The 26,222-nt window shown below is 42.0% G+C and overlaps 1 protein-coding gene across 2 annotated transcripts in view; it reads right to left on the bottom strand.

Moving 5' to 3' along the window:
• Positions 1–18,038: 18,038 nt before the first annotated feature.
• The window catches only part of UGCG (UDP-glucose ceramide glucosyltransferase), a 38,910-nt gene continuing 30,726 nt past the window's right edge, over positions 18,039–26,222 (bottom strand). For both annotated transcript variants that reach the window (XM_047768151.1, XM_047768152.1), the window contains 4 exons: positions 24,310–24,488; positions 22,730–22,816; positions 21,774–21,963; positions 18,039–20,685 (listed from right to left, as the gene is read on the bottom strand). In XM_047768151.1, coding sequence (XP_047624107.1) covers positions 20,515–20,685; positions 21,774–21,963; positions 22,730–22,816; positions 24,310–24,488 — 627 coding nt within the window. In that variant the 3' untranslated portion in view covers positions 18,039–20,514. The remainder of the gene's footprint in view (positions 20,686–21,773; positions 21,964–22,729; positions 22,817–24,309; positions 24,489–26,222) is intronic.

Genomic DNA, 26,222 nt, shown 5'->3' with positions numbered 1-26,222 from the left:
GTTTGGGATATTTTTCTCTCCCTACGTGGACATTTATCCTGCTAAATGGCTGTCTCTGTGGCGAAGAGGAGGAGGAAAAAGCAGAGCAGAAGCCATCATGCTATCACAGCGTCTTTGGTCAGGTGTATGGAACTTTCCTTTCATGTAAGGAGCTCTGAGTTTCTGAAATAAATCAGGCCAGAGGATCGAGTGAGGGAGTGAGAATCTCTATCACAGTGGCCCAAGTAAGGTCTCTTTCCACCAGACTGTGGTTTTTTTTTGGGGGGGAGGGTGTGGAGGGGTCAGTTCCTAAATCAAGTAAAACCTTGCAGTGGGCTGCCTATCTGTTTCACTTCTGGATCTTCTGATTAGGTAACTGGATACCATCCAAGAGCCAGACCATTCAGATCAGCACCGCAGCCCCTTAGCCAATTGTAATAATTGTAGATACCATGCCTGGCAGTGTTAAGTCTGATGCTTGGCCTGGCTTAGGTGCCCTGCCCCTGTCCCATTACCTCGTTGGCATCGTGGAGATTATTTCAGCACCTCTAGTTCCTCACATCTGCATCTTTGGCCTACAAACGCAGGCCCACGTTTCTAGTTCTTCTGAACTGATGTATTTTTCAACGATAGGAGCGTCGTTGGCCCCATGTATGGTTTCTGCATCCGAGGATACAGAAACCTGACTGCACTGTGCCATTTTATTTTATTTTACTCTCATTTTTGGCCGTATCCAAGGCACGCAGAAGTTCCCAGGCCAGGGATCAAACTCGATCCAAAGCAGTGACAATGCTGGATCCTTAACCCACTGAACCACCATGAAACTCCCATGACATTTAATGCGAGGAATTTGAGCATTCGCAGATTTGGGTATCCACAGGCGCTGGGGGTGGTCCTGGAACCAATACCAAGGGTCTTGATCTTTACTGGGAGGGGAGGCTGAACTACATATGATGAATCCACTCCAAAATCCCTGTCTTCCTGTCTTTCTATTCTTCCTCTCCAGTTGACCCTGGAATTTCTGACTTCTTGGATTTTTTTGGTGGGGTCCCTCTTTGAGTCAGTTTGCCATCTGCCAACTGAGAAAAACAATTAGCTCCAGCTGCTAGAGCTCTCATTTTCATCCAATATCTCTGGAAAGAATGCCATATTGAAAAATGCAGCCTAATCTTTATTTATGTCTGTCTTTCCTTGGCCAAGCCCTTAATCTCACATACATTCTCCAGGGTTTTGCTGATAAATTAGGAAAGACTTAAAGGCTTTTTTAAGGTCTTAGCCTTATTCCTGGTTCTGCGTCCCTGGGGACATGCTAGGCTATAATTCTTGTTATAAGTCTGGAGACAAGCGGAGAGGGTAAGGATGAGGCATGGAGAGAACTGGCTCCCTCTTGCCAGGTAAATCCCTACAGCAGGATCCTTGTGGATTTCCAGAAAGAAGAGGAGTAGGAGAGGGGAGAGGGAGGGGAGGATAGGTGGAGGAGGAGGTGGTGGCTGGAGGAGAAGGAGGAGCTGAGTCTGCTGCCAAGAGAGGCTCAGTGGGGATTTGGGATACTCTGAGTCACATGAATTCCCCTAAGTTGATTCTTGGCACCTACTTCTTTCTGGTCCACACCACAACTTTTGCAAAAGACCTGGTGAAGCTATGAATTTCACCAAGGTTTTAATTTAGCATGCTGCAGAATCTAACTTCAACTGTTAGGAAGCAGCAGGGAGCACCCAGCTGGTTATCATATCCAAGAAGAGGTTGTAGGAGACTGGACAGGGAGATACGACAGTGGGATTGAGAGCCAGTCACCTGCAGGAACAAATTAGAGAGTGATGGCCTGGAGAGGTCACATAAAGGCAGGAAGTCAGATGAAGTGCCTGTGGTCCTGTCATGGACTCTTTCTTGGGTGTCAGGCTCCTGGAACTTTTGCGGGGTGGTGGTGGTGTCAGATTCAAAAGGGCACGTGTGGGATTGGTATGAAACAAAGAAGGATTCTCACTGTATTCCGTGCAAAGTTTATAAGTGCTATGTTCCAGAGGAGTTCCCGTCACGGCTCAGTGGTTAACGAATCCGAATAGGAACCATGAAGTTGCGGGTTCGATCCCTGGCCTTGCTCAGTGGGTTAAGGATCAAGCGTTGACGTAAGCTGTGGTGTAGGTTGCAGATGCAGCTTGGATCCTGCGTTGCTGTGGCTCTGGCGTAGGCCAGAGGCTTCAACTCCGATTAGACCCATATGCCATCGGAATCGGCCCTAGAAAAGGCAAAAAAAGACTAAAGAAATAAATAAAGTGCTACGTTCCCATCAAAGCTGTACAAAGGGAAAGAAAGAGAAGTTTCAGGCCATATTTGGGTCATAGGGGCAGATAGGCTTTCTGTAAATAAACAGAATTCCTCGCTGGCATTAGAGCAGTAACTTTCCTGCCTGTCTCGCTGTCTTGAAGTTCATTCTCTCTGTAAGCTGATTCATCTCAGCCGGCAGGGATATCTTTCTAATGCATAAAGCCTTTAATGGCTCCCCATTGCCTTCAGGAAAAAGCCCAAACTCTTTGACTAGCTTCTTAAGGCTCAGCTCACTCCGGCCCTGCCACCTCTCCATCCTCATTTCATTGTCTCCAGCTCCATCCCTACCCCTAGTCTCAACCCTACAGCTTTCCACTGAAAACTGACCCTGAGGAACTGTTCTTGAAAAATGTGCAGCCTTTGGAGTCCCTGTTGTGGCGCAGCAGGTTAAGAATCTTACATAGTGTCCATGAAGTTGCGGGTTTGATCCCTGGCCTCAGTCAGTGGGTTAAGGACCCGGTGGTGCTGCAGGCTGCCGATCCCTGATGTGGTTTGGATCCAGTGTTGCTGTGGCTGTGACGTAGGCCTGCAGCTGCAGCTCCAATTCAACGCTTGGCCCTCAGAACTTCCTTCCATATGCTGTATGTGCAGCTCCAAAAAGAAAAGAAAAGAAAAGCACAGCATTCTAATGAGGATGGATGCTGCAAAAAGAAAGACCATAATCACGGGTTTTAGCAGTCCTTTTTATTACTAAAGGAGAAATTATTCCTTTTGTTCGGCTGAGCATCTTGACGGATTTTTGGATGAGCATAGGTGAGTCTGGAGGAAATCCGTGGCATATTTGTAGTTAATTTGACCTGTGCAAACTGTGAGCTGAATACGGATGGGGAAAAAAAGATGAGTGAGAAGATAAAGGAGATAACCAGTTGAAAGAGAGAGAAAAAGAGAGATAGCACCACTGGTAAGAAATCCTTGGTGGAAGAACAAAGGATTTTTCTTATCTAAGGAGCAATTTTCAGTTGTTTGTTGTGCACTGCAGCTTTGCAATCATAAACCTCAATAAAGCCTGGAGGAGCTCCTGTCATGGCTCAGTGGTTAACAAACCCAACTAGTATCCATGAGGAGGCAGGTTTGATCCCGGGCCTCACTCAGTAGGTTAAGGATCCCGAGTTGCCGTGAGCTGCGGTGTGGTCCTGCACTGCTGTAGCTCCGATTCGACCCCTAGCCTGGGAACCTCCACATGCCTTTCATGCAGCCCTAAAAAAGACAAAAACAAGACAAAACAAAGCTTGGAACCATTTTTTACATCCTGCTTTTCTTCTGTCACATCCCTACTCCTAGGTTTTGTGGTAATTTTAGCCAAGGCTCTAGAGTAAGTCTTTCCTGATTCAAAAGTTCTTACTATTCCATGTCACGCTAGCATCATCCATTTAGATGAGGACAATACAAGGGTCATTTAGCACCACTGTTGTCTTGCATTCTTTGTCATCTTCCACGCAGAGATTTTTGTCTGTGGTTATTTTCTCTATTATTTTCTTGACTAATTTCCTCAGATAAAGTACATGAGTCATATACTTTCCAAGGCCCTATGTGTCCATAGATGCCTTCTTTTTGCCCACATAGAATAATGTTTCAATTGAATGTAAGATTTTCAGATCTTAATCCACGTTCCCCCCAGCAGCTTATAAATAGCATCCTTTTATCTTTCAAGAACCTCCAGTATTGATGACAGTCCAGTGATGGCCTCTCCTTTGTCAATAACATGTTTTTTTTTTGTTTTGTTTTGTTTTTTATGGCTGGCTGATAAAAGTTAAATTAATCCTTGAAGCTGAGAGATTTCATCAGGACACTTCTTTGTGTGAATGTTTCCTTTTATTAAACCCACCTGCAGGCCAGGGGAGTCCTTTAAATAATCAAATCTTTCTTTGGTTTTCTTCTCTTTTTGCGGGGGGGGGGGGGGGATGCCCAGCATCACATGGAATTCTTGGACCAGGAGTCGCAACTGTAGCTTGGATCTGACCCCTGGCCCAGGAATTCCATATGATGGATCTTTAACCCATTGTACAGGGCTGGGGATAGAACCTGTGTCCTGGCTCTGCAGAGAGGCTGTTGATCCAGTTGCGCCACAGCAGGAACTCCTCTTTAGTATTCTCCTATCTTCTCCTTTCTCCTTCTGGCACTCCCATTCTTAGACTATTAAGACTCTGCCTAATTGGTCCCCTGTGTCTTATATCAGTGCATTTTTTAAAAACATCGTTAGCATGCCTTTTTTTTTTTCTTTTGCTTGAGTTATTGGAACAACCCCCTACGCTAAACACTCATTAATTTTTGGAAGTTATCATTTGCTTTCATTTCTACTTTGAATTTCTAAACTTAGGAATCATGCTCTTTAGTCCTATAATTTCATTTTTTATGCTCTAATTCTATCTTCTTGAAAGTTCTCATTATGATTTTTCCCTCATTATGTTTTAATTGAATTTCACGTCTGCATCTCCCATTAACGCTGCCTCTACTTGCCGACATCTCCTGGCCATTCAGATGGGGCTCTTTCCTAAAAAGGACATGTTCCCTTTGTGTGTAATCTCCTTTGCCTGATAATTTGGCAACTCGGCTGTTGGAATCCCTCACCCAGAGTTGGACGGATCGCCACTGTGACGTGAGCCGGCAGGAACGGGGACAGGAAGACGGGACGTTTCAGTTGAGGATTTGGGTGGTGCTGGTGGTGGAGTCATCGTTCTTGGATGCGAGAAAGCTAGACCTCCCTGGCATCGGTGGCTTCATCTCAGGTTCCCCCAGAGACAGTCACAGCAAGGAGGAGGGGTTAAGGCCGCCAGATCTGGATCCTCATCCCTAAATGCCATGTAACGAGCTCTTAGCCGTGTCGGGACTCTTCCTTTGGTGGCTGAGCCGTCCTAGCTCGGAGGGACGGAGACGGGGCGTGACTACACAGGTTGTCACTTTCCCAGGATTCCCTAAGAACGGACAAGGGCGGCAGTGCTGGCCCAAATCAGCGGGGCTTTGAAGGCAGACACTGCTTCCTCCATCGTCTTGGCAGCTCCGGTTCCATCTCATTAGCTACAGCCACGCTACACGTCCACACAGGCTCCCGCTGGGCTGGTCCATGAAAACAGAGCAAACAGTTCCAGTTCCAGGTACGCTGGTGACAATGATCAGGATTGCAGTTTCTAAGGGAAAGATGTTTGAAGAGAAAGAAAGCCTGGTTAACTTTTCAACACGTTTTCCTCTCTTTCTATTTCTTTTGTTACCAGACCTCTTGTTTGCCGCTCAACATCTGCTGTTTGGTGGAGCCTGAGTTGCAGGCTCCTGGCGGTGGTGGCAACCTCTGGGGCATACACGTCTACAGGGCTACCATTTGGTTCCTGATCACAATTGCAACGTGTGGAGGAGGAGTTTCCTCCACACTGCCTAGCCACGCTCGGGGACACCAGGCAGGGTCCAAGAATTCAACTTAATTCTGATACTGGAGACAGTATCAGATTCCGCACGTTAAGGGGTCAGTCCTGCAAGACTGCCGACCCCCCACCCCCACCCCCGCCTTAGACACCGATTTCAAGTCCAGGTTGTCACCTGTGTTTGACCTACTGGCCATAAATGGGAGAATCCCGTGACCCCCTCCTTGGCTTCAGTTTTTGCTGGAGCATCTCGTAGAACTCAGAGAAACATTTTACTTACTAGATAACCATCTTATTAGAAAAGGATAGAACTCAGGAACAGGCAGATAGAAGACACATGCACAGGGCAGGGGATGAGGAAAGGGTTTGAGGCTTCCAAGCACAGCACTCTCCCCAGGTTCATCAATCTGGAAGGTCTTTGAACTCTGTCCTTTTGGGTTTTTATAGAGGCTTCAACACAGACACAGCTGATGACATCATTGTCTATTGGTCACTGATTCAACTTCTTTTCTTTTCTTTTTTTTCGGGGTGGGGGGACATACCCACAGCATGTGGAAGTTACTAGGCCAGGAATCGAACCTGTGCCACAGCAGTGGCAATGCTAGATCCTTAACCCATTGCGCCACAGGGGATCTTCCAAACTCTTTCAACCTCCAGCTCCTCTCCCATCCCCAGAGGTCAGGGAGGTGGGACTGAAAGTTTCAACTCTCTCTAATCACCTGGTTGGCTCTCCTGGCAACCAACCCCTGTCTTAGACGTGATCCAAGAGTCACCCCATTCACCTAATGAAAGACGGCTTCAGTGCCCTCACGCTTAGGGAATGCTGAGGGGTTTAGAGCCTGTGTGCCAGGAATAGGGATGAAGACAAAATATGTTTCTTTTCTTTTCTTTTCTTTTTTTTTGTCTTTTTGGCCATTTCTTGGGCCGCTCCCTTGGCATATGGAGGTTTCCAGGCTAGGGGTCCAATCGGAGCTGTAGCTGCCAGCCTACGCCAGAGCCACAGCAACACGGGATCTGAGCCGCGTCTGCAACCTACACCACAGCTCACGGCAACCCCGGATCCTTAACCCACTGAGCAAGGCCAGGGATGGAACCCGCAACCTCATGTTTCCTAGTCGGATTCGTTAACCACTGCACCACGACGGGAACTCCCAAAATATGTTTCTTATCATAAATCACAACCTTTACAATCACTTCACCAGGAGCACAACAAGATAACGTCCTAAGAGCTAAGTCTCAGCCCTCCTGCGCCAGAGGCCACCACCCCTGCTCCACTGTCCCTGACTTTGTGTAAATTGCATCCCCTGGGGATAGACTTCCCCTGAAATGTTCCTCAAAGGGGGCTGGAAGTTGCCTGCTTCAGAATCTCTGGAGATGGAGTTTCCATCATGGCTTAGCAATTAGTGAACCCAACTAGCATCCACGAGGACACGGGTTCGATCCCTGGTCTTGCTCAGTGGGTTAAGGATCCGGTATTGCCGTGAGCTGTGGTGTAGGTTGCAGATGCGGCTCAGCTCTGGTCTTGCTGTGGCTGTGGTGTAGGCCGGCGGCTTCAGCTCCCAGTGGACCCCTAGCCTGGGAACCTCTATATGCCGAGGATGTGGCCCTAAAAAGACAAAACAAAGACAGAAAAAAAAAAAAAAAGAATCTCAGGAGAGACTGTACAGGCTGAGAGTCCTCAGCCTCATCTCAGGGGAGGGGGGCACAGCAGTCAGCTTTTTAAATAATTTGCATTCATGCTATGTTTTGGGATCCATGCAAGCTCTAAAGCCTTTTCAGCCACCCAGTTTGAGAAAGACCTCAGCCCCCCTCAATCACTGTCCAGAGTCAGACCTGGGAAACTGCCTTGGGATTACACAGAACCAGTTGTCCATTAAAAGAATGAAAGTGGATGGAGTTCCCATTGCGGCTCAGCAGTAATGAACCTGACTAGCATCCACAAGGACTCAGGCTCAATCTCTGACCCCACTCAGTGGGTTAAGGATCTGGCGTTGCCATGAGCTGTGGTGTAGGGTAGGCCAGCACCTGTAGCTTTGATTTGACCCCTAGCCTGGGGACTTCTATATGCTGTGGACTTTATGCATCCCTAAAAAAGGAAAAAAAAAAAAAAGAAAGCTGGGAACATGCCAGTCTGGGGAAAACTCCTTGAGTGTTGCCCACGTCATGAGTGCATCTCATTCCACAGAACATGGAACAAATGCTGTTTCCCTGCTATAAATTCTCGCTTCTCACAGCCTTTGGATTTTGGGCACTCTTCTTGCAGGAAGGCGGGCCCGTGACCTGAAGCCTTATAACCGTCTGCCATACCTTGCAGCTCAGTCCATGTGTGGTGTGCTAGCGTTCTGGACAGTATTACATGGGCTACAATAGCACAATTTCTAATCGTTCAAATGAATCAGGTTGATTTCCTCCTTGAAAGCTAGAAAGTTTACTCTGAACCACCAAGGGCGGAGGGGCAGTTGCCCTAGGGAAGATCGTGTGACCATCTGCACCAGCTTGTGAACCATTCTTTCCTCAAGCCTGGAAGGAAAGAAGAGCTCCTTTGTCAACTGGGTAAGGAAGCTTTCTTTTTCTTTTTTCTTTTTTCTTTTTTGTCTTTTTGCCTTTTCTAGGGCCGCACCCGCAGCATATGGAAGTTCCCAGGCTAGGGGTCAAATACGAGCTGTAGCCGCCGGCCTACACCACAGCTCACAGCAATGCTGGATCCTTCGCCCACTGAGCAAGGTCAGGGATCGTACCCGCCACCTCATGGTTCCCAGTCGGATTCGTTAACCACTGAGCCATGACGGGAACTCCAGAAGCTTTCATTTTCACTTGGCGACCACAGCCTAGCGCTGGAGATCCTTATCATAGTAACACTCCGCTTTTATTGAGAATGTGGCTTTGCCTATGCATTATTTCCTTTCATTTTCAGGTTGACCCAAGAAAGAGGTACCACTGGTGTCCACTGAGGCACAGTGAGGTAGAGAGAGCAAGTGGTGATGCTTGCTGGCAGGTGCACCCAAGCCGCCTGGCTCCACAGTTCGCATTCCTAACTCTTACGTGATTAGCTATAAGCATAAGATTCATGATAAAGGCATACTTATCTTTATTTGTTCATTAATTCCTTCAATATAAAGGACTTTGTGTCAGGTGCTAAGCTAGGTGCTTGGCACACTCCCTGCCCTTGACGTCTCCCAGTCTAATGATGAACACAACTAAGAGGCCAATTAAAACAATGAGCATTACATGCTTGGATGTAAGTGAGAGGAAAGGCTGTGGAGGCACAGACACGGGGGAGGAGGGGTACAGAACCCACGGTTAGAGAAGTCACAGAGAAGGTGGCCTCTGAGTAGAGTTCCCAGGTCAGGGTAGGGGGCCAGTGAGACGAACTGGGGAAGCCAGTTGAGGAAGCAGAGCAGCACGGAGGCCCAGAGCAGGAAAGGGCAGGAAGTTTTCTACAAAGAGAGTGTATCTGAGAAGGTTAGGGCCAGTGGCAAGGGCTGGAGGGGTTGACAGGGAAGGGATCTTTCTTAAATGGCCTCTCCAGGAGTTCTTGTTGTGGCTTAGTGGGTTAAGAACTCGACATAGTGTCTGTGAGGATGTGGGTTCGATCCTCGCCCTCGCTCAGTGGGTTAAAGATCTGGCATTGACACAAGCGCCGGTGTAGTTGGCAGATGAGGCTTGGATCTGGTGTTGCTGTGGCTGTGGCATAGGACAGCAGGTGCAGCTCCAGTTTGACCCCTAGCCTGGGAACTTCCATGTGCCGCCCTTTAAAAAAAAAAAAAAAAAAAAGAGCCTCTGCAAGGGAAAAGCTTGGGCTTTATCCTGTCAAGCCTTTCAAGTATTTTAAGAGGAAGAGTGACAGAGCCAGCTTTTTTTTTTTGGCTATTTAAGGCCAAATCCTTGACATATGGAAGTTCCCAGGCTCGGGGTCAAATCGGAGCTACAGCTGGCGGCCTACACCACAGTCATAGCAATGCAGGATCAGAGCTGAGTCTATGACCTACACCACAGCTCACAGCAACGCTGGATCCTTAACCCACTGAGCGAGGCCAGGGATCAAACCTGCATCCTGGTGGATACCAGTCAGGTTCATTAACTGCTGAACCATGAAGGGGACTCCAGCTTCTCTTTATATTAAGAGGACACTGGTGCCATAAGAAGGGTGGCCTTCCCTGCCACTCAGCTCTTTGATCACAAAGGCCCAAGTTCAATTGGCACAGGTGCTGCAAACATCCTGAACAACAGCGTATGTGGTTGGAAAGTTTGTAAAGAATTATGAAACTGTTATGTGCATCTCTATGGTGTAAATAACTAAAACTGACTTTTAAAAAGTGTAGAAAATATGGAGTTCTCTCTGTGGAGCAATGGGGTAGGCGGTGGCTCTGCAGTGCTGGGATGCAGGTTTGATCCCCGGCTCAGCACAGTGGGTTAAAGGATCTGCCATTGCCACAGCTGCAGTGTAGTTCACAACTGTGGCTCAGATCTGATCCCTGGCCCAGAAACTCCATATGCCCCCCCCCCAAAAAAAAGAAAAAGAAAAAATAATCTACAATATTTTGTAGAAAATATGAACAGATTATTATCAATGAAACAAACTGAAAATGTTCTAGAAGTTCCAGGCCCCTGAAGTTTTTGGGGTTTTATATTTTTGGCTGCATCTGCAACATGAAGAAGTTCCTAGGCCAGTGACTGAACCTGAGCCACAGAAGTAATCAGATTCACAGCAGAGACAATGCTGGGTCCATAACCCACTGAGCCACCAGGGAACTCTATCCTGGAAGTTTTGTTTTTTGTTTTTTTTTTATCTTTTTGCCATTTCTTTGGGCCACTCCCTCGGTATATGGAGGTTCCCAGGCTAGGGGTCGAATCGGAGCTGTAGCTGCCAGCCTACACCACAGCCACAGCAACGCAGGATCCGAGCCGCGTCTGTGACCTCCACCACAGCTCACGGCAACACCGGATCCTTAACCCACTGAGCAAGGCCAGGGATCGAACCCACAACCTCATGGTTCCTAGTCAGATTCGTTAACCACTGCGCCACAACGGGAACTCCGGAAGTTTTATAGATAAATTCTTTCAAACTTTCAAGGATCATAAACTCCTGGCTAAATAATTTTTTTCCTAGAGCATAAATTAAAAAAACAAAAACAAAAACACCCAACTGATTTTGCAGTTAACATAAACTCACTCTACAGGTTAGAAAATATTTCATAAAATATGATCAAATAAAGTTCAGAAATCGGAGTTCCCATCATGGCTCAGTGGAAACAAATCTGCCTAGTATCCATGAGGACGAAGGTTTGATCCCTGCCTTGCTCATTGGGTTAAGGATCAGGCATTTCCATGAGCTGTGGTATAGGTCACAGACACAGCTCGAATTCTGTGTTGCTGTGGCTGTGGTGTAGGCCAGCAGCTCCAGCTCCGCTATGACCCCTAGCCTGGGAACCTCTACATGACACAGGTTAGGCCCTAAAAAGACAAAAATTAAAAAAAAAAAAAAAAGTTCAGAAATTATTAAAAAAAACCCCAAACAGTACCCCAAAGCTTTAAGTAAGCTTTATTTCAGAAAAATAAATATATGTAGACTCTGAAAATAATGTTTCTTCAGAGCTGAAAATGGTTCTGTGTTAAAAAGGGAGAGAAATAACGTTTGGGAACGCTGACCTTGGATCTGGACACTTGTGTGGGTGGTTTGGTTGCACAAATGCTGATCAATTATTTCCATGCCTATCCCATTTTATCTTGAAGAATTATTATCCTAAATGCAAAGATTTTAGCAATGTTTTGGTTGGCAATATAAATTGTTTTATATGGTGAAAAAGAAAAGTGTAAAAAGCAATAAGAAAGCCTAAAGACTCTCATATCAATAAGATTAAGAAATGGAAAATTCCAACGGCTAAAAATCGTAAAGACAAAAATACGCATTCTTACCAGTCATTAAAAAAATCTGTGATGTAAACAGGGAGATACAATATTTTCATCTGTCAAACTTAAAAAGATTTAGAAAGTGGCAATTCTCCACTTGCTTAGGATAGAACATGATGGAAGATAATGTCAGGAAAAGAATGTATGGCTGGGTCCCTATGCTCTACAGCAGAAATTGACGCAACACTGTAAATCAATTACACTCTAATCAAAAAATAAAATAAAGGGGGAAGAAAGAAAACGGCAATTCTGAGCACTCACGAGGATGCCAAGTGAACAAGTTACACACACCCTCTCATCAAACAGTTCAGCAATATGTGTCAGAACACCAGAAGGAGAGATTAATAGTGTTTTTCATTTTTTTCTTTATTTAAAAAATTAAGTTGTAATTCACATGCCATAACATTTGCCTTTTAAAGCGCACAATTCAGGTTGCCATTGTTTTTTTGTATATTCACAATGTGCAACCATCACCACTATCTAATTGCAAAACATTTCATCACGCCAAAAAGAAACCCTGTGTCTGATCGGCTCAGTCCCATCCATCCTCCAGCCCCTGGCAGCCACTAATCTACTTCCTGTCACCATAGATTTGCTTATTCTGGAGAAATGGAATCATTACTATGCAGCCTTTTGTATCTGGCTTCTTAGCATATTTTAATTTATTTATTTATATTTTTAGGGCCGTATCCGCTGCATATGGAAGTTCCCAGGCTATGGGGCGAATTGGAGCTACAGCTGCCAGCCTACAGCACAGCCACAGCTCACAGCAACGCCGGATCCTTAACCCACTGAGCGAGGCCAGGGATCGAACCTGCAACCTCATGGTTACAGTCAGATTTGTTTCCACTGCACCACAACGGGGACTCCTACTTAGCATAATTTTTTTCCAAGGTTGTGTAGTGCCATGTATCAATGCTTCATTCTTTTTTGGGTGGAATGCTATTCATTGTATGGGTATACCACACCGTGTTTATCCATTTATCAGGTGATGGACGCTGAGTTGTTCCCACCTTTGGCCATTATGGTTAATGCTGCTGTGAACACTTATGCTCCAGTTTTTGTGCGGTTATAGATTCCTTGTTTCCAGTTCTCTTGGGTGTATACCTAGGAGTGCTTTTACTTGCGTACATTCCAGTGCTTCTATAGGAAATGTGTGCTATTTTTATGATTCAAAAAGCAATGCGTTACCTTAAAAAAACAAACAAGAACCAATAGATTTACAGGGTGTCAGGGACAGGACTTGCCATGGTCACTTCTGATGCCTGGCTTCTCAAAGTTAAAAACAAAACACACAAACAAAAAACAGAACTAGAAGATTCCAGTAGAGTGAAAGAGGAATGTAGTATTTTTCTCACATGAAGAGAAATCTTTTCGTCAAGCAGGGGGTGGAAATGAAATAGCAAATGCACTGCTCACACAATGAGCAGGTGAGAAGATGTTAATATATGAACGAAAGTCAGTTAGTTTCTTCTCACTTAACACTAACAAAACATTACTGAATAACTATTATGTGAAAGTATTGGGAGGCAGGGAAGGGTGCAAAGAGAAACGGGCTAATTAGTCATCAAAAATGACGACTGAGAGTTCCCTGGTGGCCTAGCTGTTAAGGACTCAGCATTGCCATTGCTGTGGTTTGGGTCGCTGCCGTGGTTCCTGTTCTATCCTTGGCCCAAGAATCTCTGATGCCCTGGTGGGCGTGGCTAAAAAAATAGCTACTAAGACACGCCAAGTTCAGACCCTTAAAAAGCTGGAAATAACTTGAAGGCACAAAGTAAAAGCAAAATGCCTGCTAAAAAGAAACAGACGGTCACCTAAGTACACAGCACCCTGGAGAGATCCTGGAATGAATGTGAGTGGAGGGTTAAAGGGCAGAGGATCCCAAGCGGCAGAGCAAATGAAGGTGGAAGGAGGGAGGGAGAGGAAACTTCAGGCTACGGAAAGAGCATGAGAGCAAGGAAGCACCGGTTCAATTTGGAGAACAGAGGCTGGGGGTGGCATGGGAGAGAAGGTGGAATGAAGTGAGAAAAGGAAGGACTTTGAGTGATGCTGAGGTGCATGGGGTCAAGAAGGAGAAGCCAATGGAGTTCCCGTGGTAGCTCAGTGGTTAACGAATCCGACTAGGAACCACGAGATTGTGGGTTCGATCCCTGGCCTCGCTCAATGGGTTAAGGATCCAGCATTGCCGTGAGCTATGGTGTAGGTTTCAGACGCGGCTTGGATCTGGCATTGTGGTGGCTGTGGTGTAGGCCGGCAGCTACAGCTCCGATTGGACCCCTAGCCTGGGAACCTCCATATGGCGTGGGAGCGGCCCAAGAAATGGCAAAAAGACAAAAAAAAAAAGAAAAGAAAAGAAAAGAAGGAGGAGCCAAGTTCAGAGGTTAAGCTCTAGGACATGATAGAAACAGAGTAGGGAGTAAAGGAAGAAGAAAGAGATCAGAATATAAAGGTGCAGACTATGGGCAAATAAATGGACAGGGCTGAGGAGTTAAAAACTTTATTGGATGCTGATCATGGTGTAGACAGATGGGTCTTAAATAGTCACAGGACTGGAAGATTGGGAGGGATGATAAAACTTCATTGTCTTTTTCTGACTTGAATTATTTTATTTATCTATTCTTTGCCACCCTTGTGGCCGGCGGAACTTCCTGAGCCAGTGATCAAATCCCATACCACAGCTGTGACATGAGCCACAGCAGTGAGAAGGCCAGATCCTTACACTAGGCCACCAGTGAACTCCCTCACTTGAATTCTTAAGAAATTCTTTTAGCCTAGGATCACTGAGACCTTGGGTGGAAAATGCATCACTGTTGCAATTTCCAAATATCTGTTTTCATAGCTATCCTTTCTTCCTCACATGCTTCTTAAGCCCCCATCATCTGAGGTTTGTACTTTCCACTCTACTGAACAGGCTTCCTAGGGGTGGACTTAAACCGTTTTTTTTTGTTTTTTTTTTTTTTTTTGGGCACATGAGTCAGATGGTTATTCTCAGGGTTGGGAGAGATTTCTGGCTCTGGCTGAACATCCCACCCTTTTCTCTTTCCCTGAAGAAAATATAAACAAGAGAAACCATCCATAAAGAAGCCGTGTTCTCACGCGCTGACGCTTCACCTGTCATTATGAGCCAATTCGCAATGGCCTGCGAGCCAAGTCTGCTGACACTGCAGGAGGAATGTCTGTTCTTTCTTTTTCTGTTCAGGACCCCATGGAGCACTGCCTTTTTGAAATGTTTCTAAGACACTCGTGGCGTTCGTTTTACTTCTTTCTTCTTTGAAAGGGGACAGGAACTACCCATCACTTTATATACATTACCGCCCACCCCCCCATTTCCACATGGTCAACAAGTGTGAAAAATGAAGGAAACTGCCTCAAATCCCATAGCTACCAAAAGGCTTGACTCAATATCAGTAGTCTCTTTTCCTGGGTGTTTTTCTCCCATTGAGTGTCTAAACAGGCTCCCAAGATTCTGCCCTGAGCTCTCATCCATTGATGTTCTGTCCTTGGTCATCACATTCACTGACTTCAACTGGCACATTTATGGATGTGACCCCCAAGTCTCCCCCACCCTCTTTTTTTAAGGACCAAACCAGTGGGCATATGGAAGTTCCCAGATAAGGCGTTTAATCAGAACTGCAGCTGCCAGCTTACGCCACAGCCACAGCAACACGGGATCCAAGCTGTGTCCACGACCTACACCACAGCTCACGGCAAGGCCGGATCCCCAGTCCACTGAGGGACGCCAGGGATTGAATCCACATCCTCACAGACACAATGTTGGGTTCTTAACCTGCTGGGCCACAGTGGGAGCTCCATCAAGTCTCCACTTCTAAATTTACTCCCTTGGTGCTCCAGGGCCACCTGTCAATGGTCTAACATCTTATGTTCCTTCCACTGGCCTGATGTGGGGAAGGTGACACAAGTTTCAGGCTGATGCCAAGGGAAGGGAAACAAAGTAAAAACAAGGTGACAATGGGAGCTTTGGAGGCCACAGGGAACAAAAGACATTTCCAGTCCTGGTAGAAAGGAATGATAACCTTCAACTGTTTAATTACAAGGCCATGCTATTAGCACAGATGTCTTAATGACTAAGAGATTAAACAGCAAAGCATATGAAACTAATCTGAGTCTCTGCAAATCTCTCCCAGGATAGGAGAGGGGTCATGTCAAGTGTTTAGTACATTTTTAAAAAATGTATTATTTTTAAAAATTCACTGTTTTTAAAATTGGAGTTATAGTTAATTTACAATGTGTTAGTTTTTTTTTTGTCTTTTTTTTTGCTATTTCTTTGGGCCGCTCCCGCGGCATATGGAGGTTCCCAGGCTAGGGGTTGAATCGGAGCTGCAGCCACTGGCCTACACCAGAGCCACAGCAACTCGGGATCCGAGCCGCGTCTGCAACCTACACCACAGCTCACGGCAACGCCGGATCGTTAACCCACTGAGCAAGGGCAGGGACCGAACCCGCAACCTCATGGTTCCTAGTCGGATTCGTTAACCACTGCGCCACGACGGGAACTCCACAATGTGTTAGTTTTACGTGGACAGCAAAGTGGTTCAGTGACATACGTACATATATTCTAAGATTCTATTCCACTGTAGGTTATTACAAGATACTGAATATAGTTCCCTGTGCTGTGTAGTAGGACCTTGTTGTCTATTCTGTGTAGTAGTTTGTATCTGCTAATCCCAAACTCCTATTTTGTCCCCTCCCCCTTTGATAACCATGTTTGTTTTCCATGTCTGGATTTGTTTTTAAGTGTAAGTGATATATATCTATGATATTCATCCTTTCTCTGTCTTACTTCACTTAGTATGATATTTAGGTCCATCCATGTTGCTACAAATGGCCTTATTTCATTCTTTTTTATGGCCAAGTAATATTCCACAGTAAACATGAACCATGTGTTAAGTTATTCATCTGTTGATGGACATTTAAGTTGCTTCCACGTCTTGGCTACTGTGAATAGTGCTGCTATGAACACTGGGGTGTATGGATCTTTTCAAGTAAGAGTGTTCTCTGGATACATGCCCAGGTAGCACCTTTTGGTTCTTAGGCAACTAGCTGCTTAGGAAACTGTTAGTATTATGTATTCACAAAATTTGTTTTTAGAAAATGTGGAGATAGTAATTCTAAGCTATCTTGGAGAAATTAGTATATTTAAGGCAAATTACTCAACTAAACACATTCTTTGCAGCTTTGCAGAAATAACTACTCTTCTACAATGTTTTTCTTTCCAGCAAAAGTTGATGTAATCATTAAGTATAACTTGAAATGAATAAATAATCCAAACAGTATATCCTACTAAACTTCAGAAGGAAATGTCTGAACTATTTTCTTCCAACTGATCATAATCTTGTGGTTATGTTCTAATCTTATCTATCAAATAAATATGTAAGGCATTTACCTTAAACCAGTTTATAATGAATTACATTTCTTGTTTGGCAGGTTTGAATCTGGTTCTCTAGAACAATTTTTAAGAGTTGAAATATATCTTTTTTTTTTTTTTTTTTGGTCTTTTCTAGGCCCGTGCCCATGGCATATGGAGGTTCCCAGGCTAGCTATTGGAGCTGCAGCTGCTGGCCTACACCACAGCCACAGCAACGCCAGATCCAAGCTGCATCTGCAACCTACACCACAACTCATGGCAATGCCGAATCCTTAACCCACTGAGCGAGGCCAGGGATCAAACCCGCAACCTCATGTTTCCTAGTTGGATTCATTTCCGCTGTACCACGACGGGAACTCCCATTCCACACTTTTCCTTGGGTCTGCCTTTCCTGGTTGTTGGACTGCTAGGATCACAAAGGTTGTGTTTAGGTTGGAAGCACAGGAGGAAAGGGACTAAAGGACCACGGAGTCTTTTCTAAATGTTTTGATGGGCCAGTGCTTCTCAAGTCTGCCTGCAGAGGACAAAGAGCAGTGCTCAGGCCCCCATCCAGAAAAATTAAACCATACTCTCTGTGGACAGGGCCCAGGCATCTGCATTTTTAAAGAAGTTCTTCAGGTGAAGTCTACCAGGCAACCAACATAAAAAAAACCTGGCTTTAAGGCATAAGTCTCACCTTACGTAGCACAGGTAAAGGGAAGATTTCAAAATTAACACTACAGATGTCTTCAGATAATTTTTTTTTTTTTTTGGTCTTTTTAGGGCCACACCCAAAGCACATGGAGATTCCCAGGCTAGGGGTTGAATTGGAGCTATAGTCACTGGCCTATGCCACAACCACAGCACTAGCAGATCTGAGCCACATCTGTGACCTGCACCACAGCTCATGGCAATGCTGGATCCTTAACCTGCTGAGCGAGGCCTGGGATCCAACCTGCGTCCTCATGGATGTTAGTCAGATTCGTTTCTGTTGAGTCGCAATGGGAATTCCTTCAGATAATTCTGATGTGAATGGTGGAACATGTTAGATTACTTATAAAAATATAAAATGAAAGGAAAGACAGGAGACAAAAACACAGTACTGCTAATGTTTTGATTGTATTCAAATTTTTATTTTTTGAACAAAAAACTTAAGACAATGATTTTAAATAATAAACATGGTATATTCTAGACACTTGGTTTTTTCTTTTTTTTTTGGATGGTTTATTAAATTGGGACTCCTACAGTTCTGTTGTGATGCTTTCTTCAACATTTATATTATTTCTTACAGTTGTATCATCACTCTAAACTTGCTAAACAAAAAACATCACTGTCTCCAGTGAAGCTTCACTTGAAGGAAATACTCCACTATCACATAAAAAACACATATACAGAACAGTCATTTTTTTATATTTACAAACACAAGAAGTCTGTCCAGCCATTTTGGTTTTGTGGCTACACTGCCCATACCGGGATCGGCAAATAGCTAAGGAATTAATAAGCAAGATTTCACTTCAGCAGTGCAAAGGATGGCATCAACCAAACTTCGTTAAGACAAACCAACAAATTACAAACATGGTCAGCAAAATTCAGTTTGTGTGATAGTGACTTAAAAAAAAAAACAAACTTAAACACAGAGTGGGTCACAACTAGACTGGTTTTCACTGTGCAATTTTCCTCAGGGAACAATACTACCCCCGTTTCACGCAGAAAGGAATATGCATCAAAGCCTTTGTTCTGAAGAAAATGCCCTTCAAACAAATTCATCATAAGGCAAAGAAGAGAAAGGAACAAAAAAAAAAAAAAGAAAAAAAAAGTGAATGAAGCAGTTTGGCCCAGAGAAAGCTTGTATATTGTGTGTATAGGCTGCATATACACATTCACAGATACACCATGATTTCAACCATGCAGATACTTACTGGACAATTAAATGAAATTGGCTCAGTGAGGTGAAAGAGTGTTCATCAAAAAAAAAAAAAAAAACGTAGTTATGGCTAATATGTGACACATCAGGCTTGGACATGGAAACTGGAGGAACTTAAAGAGTCTAAAGCTGCCATATGGCCAGTGTCAGCCCTGTGGGAGGCGTTCATATGGACAACATGCCATCCAATCCTGAAGAAAAAGCAAAAAGTCTGCTACCGAAAAAAAGGCAAAAATAAAAAAAAAGAAAGAAAGAAAGAAAGGCTTATGCACTGTCCTTTACATGTTTGCCTGTTTTTTTTTTTTTAAACAAAAACAAGTCCAGTTCACCACAAGATAAGCACAACCTGACAAGCAAGTTTAGCGGCATGATGGAAGAGAAGAGAAACACAGCATGCATGTACAACCAGCACTGATCTAGTCTATTTTGTCATACAAACTGGAAACAAAAGTCCAGTTTAAATAAGACTAGACTAACCGTAAATTTAAAAAAAAAAAAAAAAAACACACACAGTAGACTTAGTTTGATACTGATTAATCTGAAGAGTAAAACTCAGCCTGTCCCCTCCTAATACTCTACTGCAATTTATTTATTGATGGCTAGAATATTTATTTACTTAAAAAAGATATTAAATACCTGTATCATGAAATTACATTCTTTTTTTTTTAACAATAAGACATACTGTGTAAGAAAATAGCTCATGTGTGAAATGTGTCTGAAATGCAATTTTCCTCACAACTATCAAAACATCCACTCACTCTAAAATAACCCCCCCGCCCCAAGAACATTAAGGAAAGACAGGGGTGGGTCAGGTGAAAAGCAGGGAAGGAAAGATTTACCAGCACAGTGATTAACAATGGTTCAAGACAGAACCAACAAGAGTTGGTCAAAAAGATGCCTTTAAGACATGGCTACCATTAAAAACCAAACTCAATCACTTTTGGTTCATTGCAGTGAGACCAAAAAAATATTTCTCACAGATTCATATAAATACTAGACTCCAGCTCTCTTGTTATTATTATTCTCTGTAAAGTTTTTCCATTTGTTTTTGCAAGGCCTAGCTAGCTACCATATTACAATTTATATTTGCTCTGCAACGACTACAAGAGGTAGGCATAAAGCATGAAAAAGTTTCTCAGTTGGTACATCCCTCGGGCTGTTCACTGCATAATAACCTCTTACTTTAGACATGCAAAGGGATTACCTTCTAGTCTTTTCTAACCCCCTACGCAAAGCTGCGGCCACCCCACACATGATCCAAAAGAGTGTACTCACCAAGAAGAAACTTTCTCTACTGAAGGATACTGTCATAGAGTTTGTTGCAGAACACTCATATACATATATATTTATGTATGTATGTATTTTTTAAAAAAAACAAACAAACAACAACAAAAACTGAACCCAGGTTCCTAGAACCAATTCTCTTGATTCTCTACTTCCACAAAATAAACTATAACCATTTGGCCAAGACTACGGATGTGTTTTTTTTTTTTTTCCTCCTTTTCACGGATGCAAGTGCCATGCAAAATAAATTAAAGAACAGATACCAAAACATACATGTGATAAAACTACTGAAGGTAGATTTTTTAAAAGCATTTATATAAACATAATTTATAATACTTCTCTTTTTTCCTTTATGTACAGTCACAGAGTTGCAGTTATACATCCAGGATCTCCTCGGCGGTGCCTCCACAGCGCAGTCTGTAGCGGCCAGTTCTCCAGCTTATCGTAGGGTCCCATAATGCCGACAAAAAAATGTATATTGTCATGGATTCACGGATGAACCAAGCGACCGCGTAATCAAGTTTTGAAAAACACAGTGCGCCGCCCTAGGAATTTTTTAAAAAACGAAAAATTATTTTACTGCCAGACCAAAGGCACAGTTAAAACAAAATGAAATTCTTCAGTTTCATCTTGATTTTTATTTATTAATTTAATTTTATTTATTTATTTCAGGGGGAAGTTTCTGGGTCAGGGATGGACCCCTTGCCACAGGAGTGACCAGAGCCGCTGCACTGACAATGCTAGATCCTTAACCTGCTCTGCTACAAGAGAACTCTGTGTTTCACTTTTATACCCTATATAAAATCGAGTCTCCTTTTTTTTTTTTAACACACCAATGTAAATTAAGAAAACCGGCAGTATAATTTGAATCATCTTTACATTTCATTCTAGCACACCATGAAGCCACAGAACATTTGTATATGCTTAAAAAAAATAATAACATATGTAACATATGTATTAGATCTCCCAATTATATTTACACAGATGGAAAGTTGAAAATAGAATAAAATATTTGGTTTTTTTTAGTGTTTAGAAAGCTTAATCCTGGCAAATATAATATTAATTATACTGCATCAATTTGTTTGACTCGGACCATGCTAACTAATGGATTTGTCCTTTGGATCATCTTAACAACTGCATGGGTAGGAATTATAATCATGCACATTTTACAGATGAGAAAACTGTAATAGAAGAAGCATAATTCCTTCCAGAACGTAACCACTGGTCCTTTGTAAAACTGAGGCTGCCTGATGTCAGAATGTGTGCTTTTGAAAATCTCCTTCTTTAGATGACTTAACCATCATGCGCTAATGATTAAGAAAATATTAATTAGGAGTAGAAGCAGCATTAAAATAATGGCTATCCTAACATATGCTTAGTTGCAAGACTTATTGATTTGCTCAATACCATTTTTCTGGCTCCTTAATAAAAAATGATTGTATAACCAACTGAAAGTTGAAAATCAAGTTCCGTTTTTGTGTCCACATTCCACTAAGGAAAGTAATGCTTAAACCTGATTTTAACCTTCACTGGGAAGCTAAAGAATGGTTCGGATGGATTTTTTTCAACGTTTTCTAAATCAAAAGCGTTTTAGTTCCGACGACTGCCAGCCTTTTTGTGTCTGTCCACATACCTGGACACCCCTGAGTTGAATGTAGTCAAATATAAACCACGCCAGGCAATGACACATGAAAAATACCATAATATCCCATCTAAATACATGGTGGGCTGCCCATCCAATAATTAAACTGGCAACGAAGCATTCTGAAATTGGCTCACAAATTATTGTAGCAGGAAGCATGTTAATTCTCAATTTGGTCCACCTTAAAAAAAAAAAGAAAAAAAAAAGGATTTTCTCTTAAGTAACAGCCTAGGTAAAAAACTATCAATTTTTTTCTCACAATGATCAGAATTTCACCTGTTATATAAAGGTCTTTTATATAACCTTTAGAGAGTATTTAGTGAATATCTTTTCTATTTTTAGTTAGTAACTCAAAAGTCTATCAATACATTTGTATATCGAGTTCCTGCCATGGCTAATGGGAAACGAATCTGACTAGTATCCACGAGGATGCAGGTTTGATCCCTGGCCCCGCTCAGTGGATTAAGGATCTGGGATTGCAGAGAGCTGTGGTGTAGGTCACAGATGCAGCTCGGATCCCCAGTTGCTGTGGCTGTGGTGTAGGCCAGCAGCTGTAGCTCCAATTTAATCACTAGCCTGGGAACTTCCACATGCCTCAGGTATGGCCCTAAAAAAGTTAAAAAAAAAAAAAAATTGTATGGTCTACACTCTGACGAATAAAGATCATAAAATTCAAAGGGTAGAAAATGAGAAAAGCATATAAAAAAATTCAGTCTCAACATCTCTTTTTTGAACGCTTTCAGTGTTATATAGAAAAGGAAATATATTCAAACATTAAATTTATTTTAATAAAGAAGTTAACCCCTCTTTTCTGAAATTAACAAAATCAGATTTTTAGGTTTTTTTTTTTTTTAAACAAGTTAAGACCATGTAAAAATTACTCCCCCCTCCTTTTCTTTCAATAAAGTATATTAAAAAAAAAAAAAAGAGGAAACCAGTTGATTTACCTGATCATTCTGGATTGAAATTGAGAAATTGAGTATGAACCAGAGTTTTGCATTGCAACTTGAGTGGACATGGCAAACCTCCAGCCTCTGAAAATTAAAACAATCATTAAATGAGCTATGATGATGAACACATGCAAGCATGACTGATTTTGTAGTTATTCATCACATGAAGTGTAAGCAGCACTATTTACAAGAGCCAAGATATAGAAGCAACCTCTATCAACAGAATAATGAATAAAGAAGATGTGGTATATATACTGAATGGAATATTACTCAGCCATAAAAAAAGAATGAAATCCTGCCATTTGAAACAATGTGGCTGGATCCAGAGGATATTATGTTTAGTGGAATAAGTGAGACAAAGACAAATATTCCATTATTACTTCCACCAATATTCAGAGGTGGACTCTGAAAAATAAAACAAATGAATGACTAAACAAAAAAGAAACTGACTCACAGATTTAGAGAACTGGCGGTTACCAGTGAGGAGAGGGAGAGGCAAAATAGGGATAGTGATGAAAAGATACAAACTACTATGGATAAAATAAATAAGCAACAAGGATACAGCGCAGGGAAATACAGTCATTATTTTGTTTTAACTTTAAATGGTGTTTAATCTATAAAAATAGTGAATCACTATGTTGTACACCTAAAACTAATACTGTAAATCAACTGTTCTTTAATTTTAAAAATATTAAAAAAGTGAACAACTGCCAGTGTTCAGGGTAAGCTTGTCCCAGAATAGCACCCTTCGTAGGATGTATTATACTTATAGGTTTTAGCCATTTCCGAGGCCCATGACAGAATCACTTGAACTGGAAGGGACTACAGCTCCTCAGTTCACAGTTTAATAAACTTAAAATACAGACTTTTTGCAAGTATTAAATGGAGTGGGTTCTGCATTTAACTGTTTAGTCTCTGAACAATTAACCAAAAAAAGGCGGGGAGAGGGGCATGTGTGGGTGGATATTCAAGAAGATATGTAAACAAAAAGTTATATTCTGTATCTCATGGGAAACACTATGAAATCATGGCCCCCATGAACACCATCAGGAGAAAAATTTAAAAACATTTCAATTTTTAAGACTGCATCTTTTCAGCAAATTATCACACAAGGAAATGACCTCCTTTAAAAAAGCAAATGAGCATCATTTTGTGATAGAGAGATGTTATTAAGTCAGTCAGCTGAATCACTGGGTGGCTTCTGAGCAAAGTATCAAATAATCTACTGAGAAATTAAAAAATCTGATATCATACTCTTAAGTTTTCAACCACTGGCTTATGACTGCACTGATTTTTAATTTTCCTAAAACATGTAAAAATGTATATCCATAATAATTAAAATTCAACAATTTGAATTTTAATCACTTCAAACCCCATTAATCTGAAAAATATAGAGAAATTAAAATATTTATTTGTTTCATTAGTACATATCCGAGTAAGAAGAATTACTTTCTAAAACTATTAAATTATGCTAGACTCACTAGCAAAAACTAAAATAGCTCTTAATCCATGGTTTAACAAATAGAATAAACCAGCAGGAATAAGGAACCAAAAATACTACAGCCTAATTTTCTTACCGGTCAGCTATTGCTTTAGCCATAAAGTAATCTTCAGCAATGTACTGAGCAAAAGCTATAAGCCCTCCTGCTTGATCTAACACATCCTTTCTCATTAAACAAGACATTCCCGTCACACATTTGAAACCAGTTACATTGGCAGAGATATAGGACCTTGGATGAGAGGTTCCAAAATACACCTGCCAAAACAAAACAAATGTATACAATTAGAATAGAATTTTAAGTTAAAAGTATAATTTATAAGCATAAATTCTTTTTCCTAATGAATTTCAGTATGACTGGGTGAATATTCTATTACTGTTGCGTAAACTACCTGAATCAAAAGTAATTTAAAATAATGTTTATTTTAAAGTAGAAAATTCTCAAGTAGAATTTTCTTATCTGACCACCCACTACTGTTGCTATCATTGCTACAAAGTATTTACTTCTAGGAGGGAAAAACATATTTTAGTTTCAAATAGTCTTCTTTAAAACTCCTAGATTTCATGATTTATCAAAGTAAAACTTAATTTCGACTAAAACAAGACAGGGAAAAAAACATTGACATATAAAATATGAATATTTAATGTGTCCGGCTTTCAGAATGTTCATGTAAACACACACACATATCTCCTTATACAGGTGTACATACGTATGTACATACGTGTGTGTGCGTGCTTATGTCCACACACATGTGCACACATACATACACAACAGTTACAGGTCTAGCAACCTATGGAACAATCCTATTTCTGAATTCCTTTTCTAGTGTCCTTTTACAGCTAGATGCTATGCTTCTTGTCCTTGAGTCACTGAGTTCCTTACCAATTTCACTATTTTTAATGTATTTTTCATCAACAGCATGGATATTAAAATTCTGTGCTCCTTTTTACTGCCCTTTCCTTAGATGTGCTTTGAAGTCAGAAAACATGCAAGCCGCTAAACTAATGGTAGAATAAAACGGTCATCACCCAACTTATTACACAAAACCCCTATTTATTATTTCTATCTTAGATATGCTGCCTTTTCTAATTAGTTATCTCTGTTATCTGAGGGGGACTGGATCCAGGAGCCCCACACCAAAACCTGTGTAGATGCTCAAGTCCTTTATGTGTAAAGGCGCGGTATTTGCATATAATCTACACACACCCTCCAGTATACTTTAAGTCGTCTCTGCAAATTCTATGTAAAGAGCTGTAAATACAATGTAAAGGCTATGTAAAAATACAAGGTAAATGCAATGTAAAGAATTGTAAATTTAATGCAAATGATAAGGTAAACAGTGGCTGACTGATAGCAAATGCACATTTTGCTTTTTGTAACTTTCTGGCATTTCCCAAATATTTTTGATTCACGGTTGGCTGAAGGTCCACTGGAGGCACACACAGATATGGAGAGTGACAGCGGCTTGAAATAGAAAGCAGTGATCTTTCTTAATGGCAGAAGTCACACACACAGTGTTGAAAACGATAATTAGCAGAGGTGATTAAGAATGTGACTCCTGCTACCTAACTTGCATTAAGTCCAGACTGGAATGAAGCCCCAGTGTCTGTGGGATTAAATTAAACCAAATTTGTAAAACCAGAGGCACCCATGTTAAAACCTTAAGCAGTTATTAGGTGAGGTTTTAAGAATGAGGTAAGACCAGGTTACTGTGTTGAGGCTCCCAGGATTTCTTTACAGCGTGGAATGATTCCTCCGGCCTAACTTCATGCATTCTACGTATGGCAGAGTGCCCATCAATAAATCATACAAATCACAGTTGGATACAGAAATCAAGTTGTATATTTCCAAAACAAAACCACAATGTGGCACATAAGAATAAAAGTTACTTATTTTAAAGTAAACCCACAGTTTATTTACTAAATAAAAACTTTGGTATTTAAGACTAATGACTGCTTGCAGCAGGCAAATATACTCATAGGCAATATTAA

The sequence above is a fragment of the Phacochoerus africanus genome, chromosome 2 (genome assembly GCF_016906955.1).
Source record: "Phacochoerus africanus isolate WHEZ1 chromosome 2, ROS_Pafr_v1, whole genome shotgun sequence".
In the NCBI taxonomy this organism is placed as follows: Eukaryota; Metazoa; Chordata; class Mammalia; order Artiodactyla; family Suidae; genus Phacochoerus; species Phacochoerus africanus.
The sequence above is the reverse complement of the archived record's forward strand: the minus strand, read 5'-3'. Positions and strand labels throughout refer to the sequence as shown.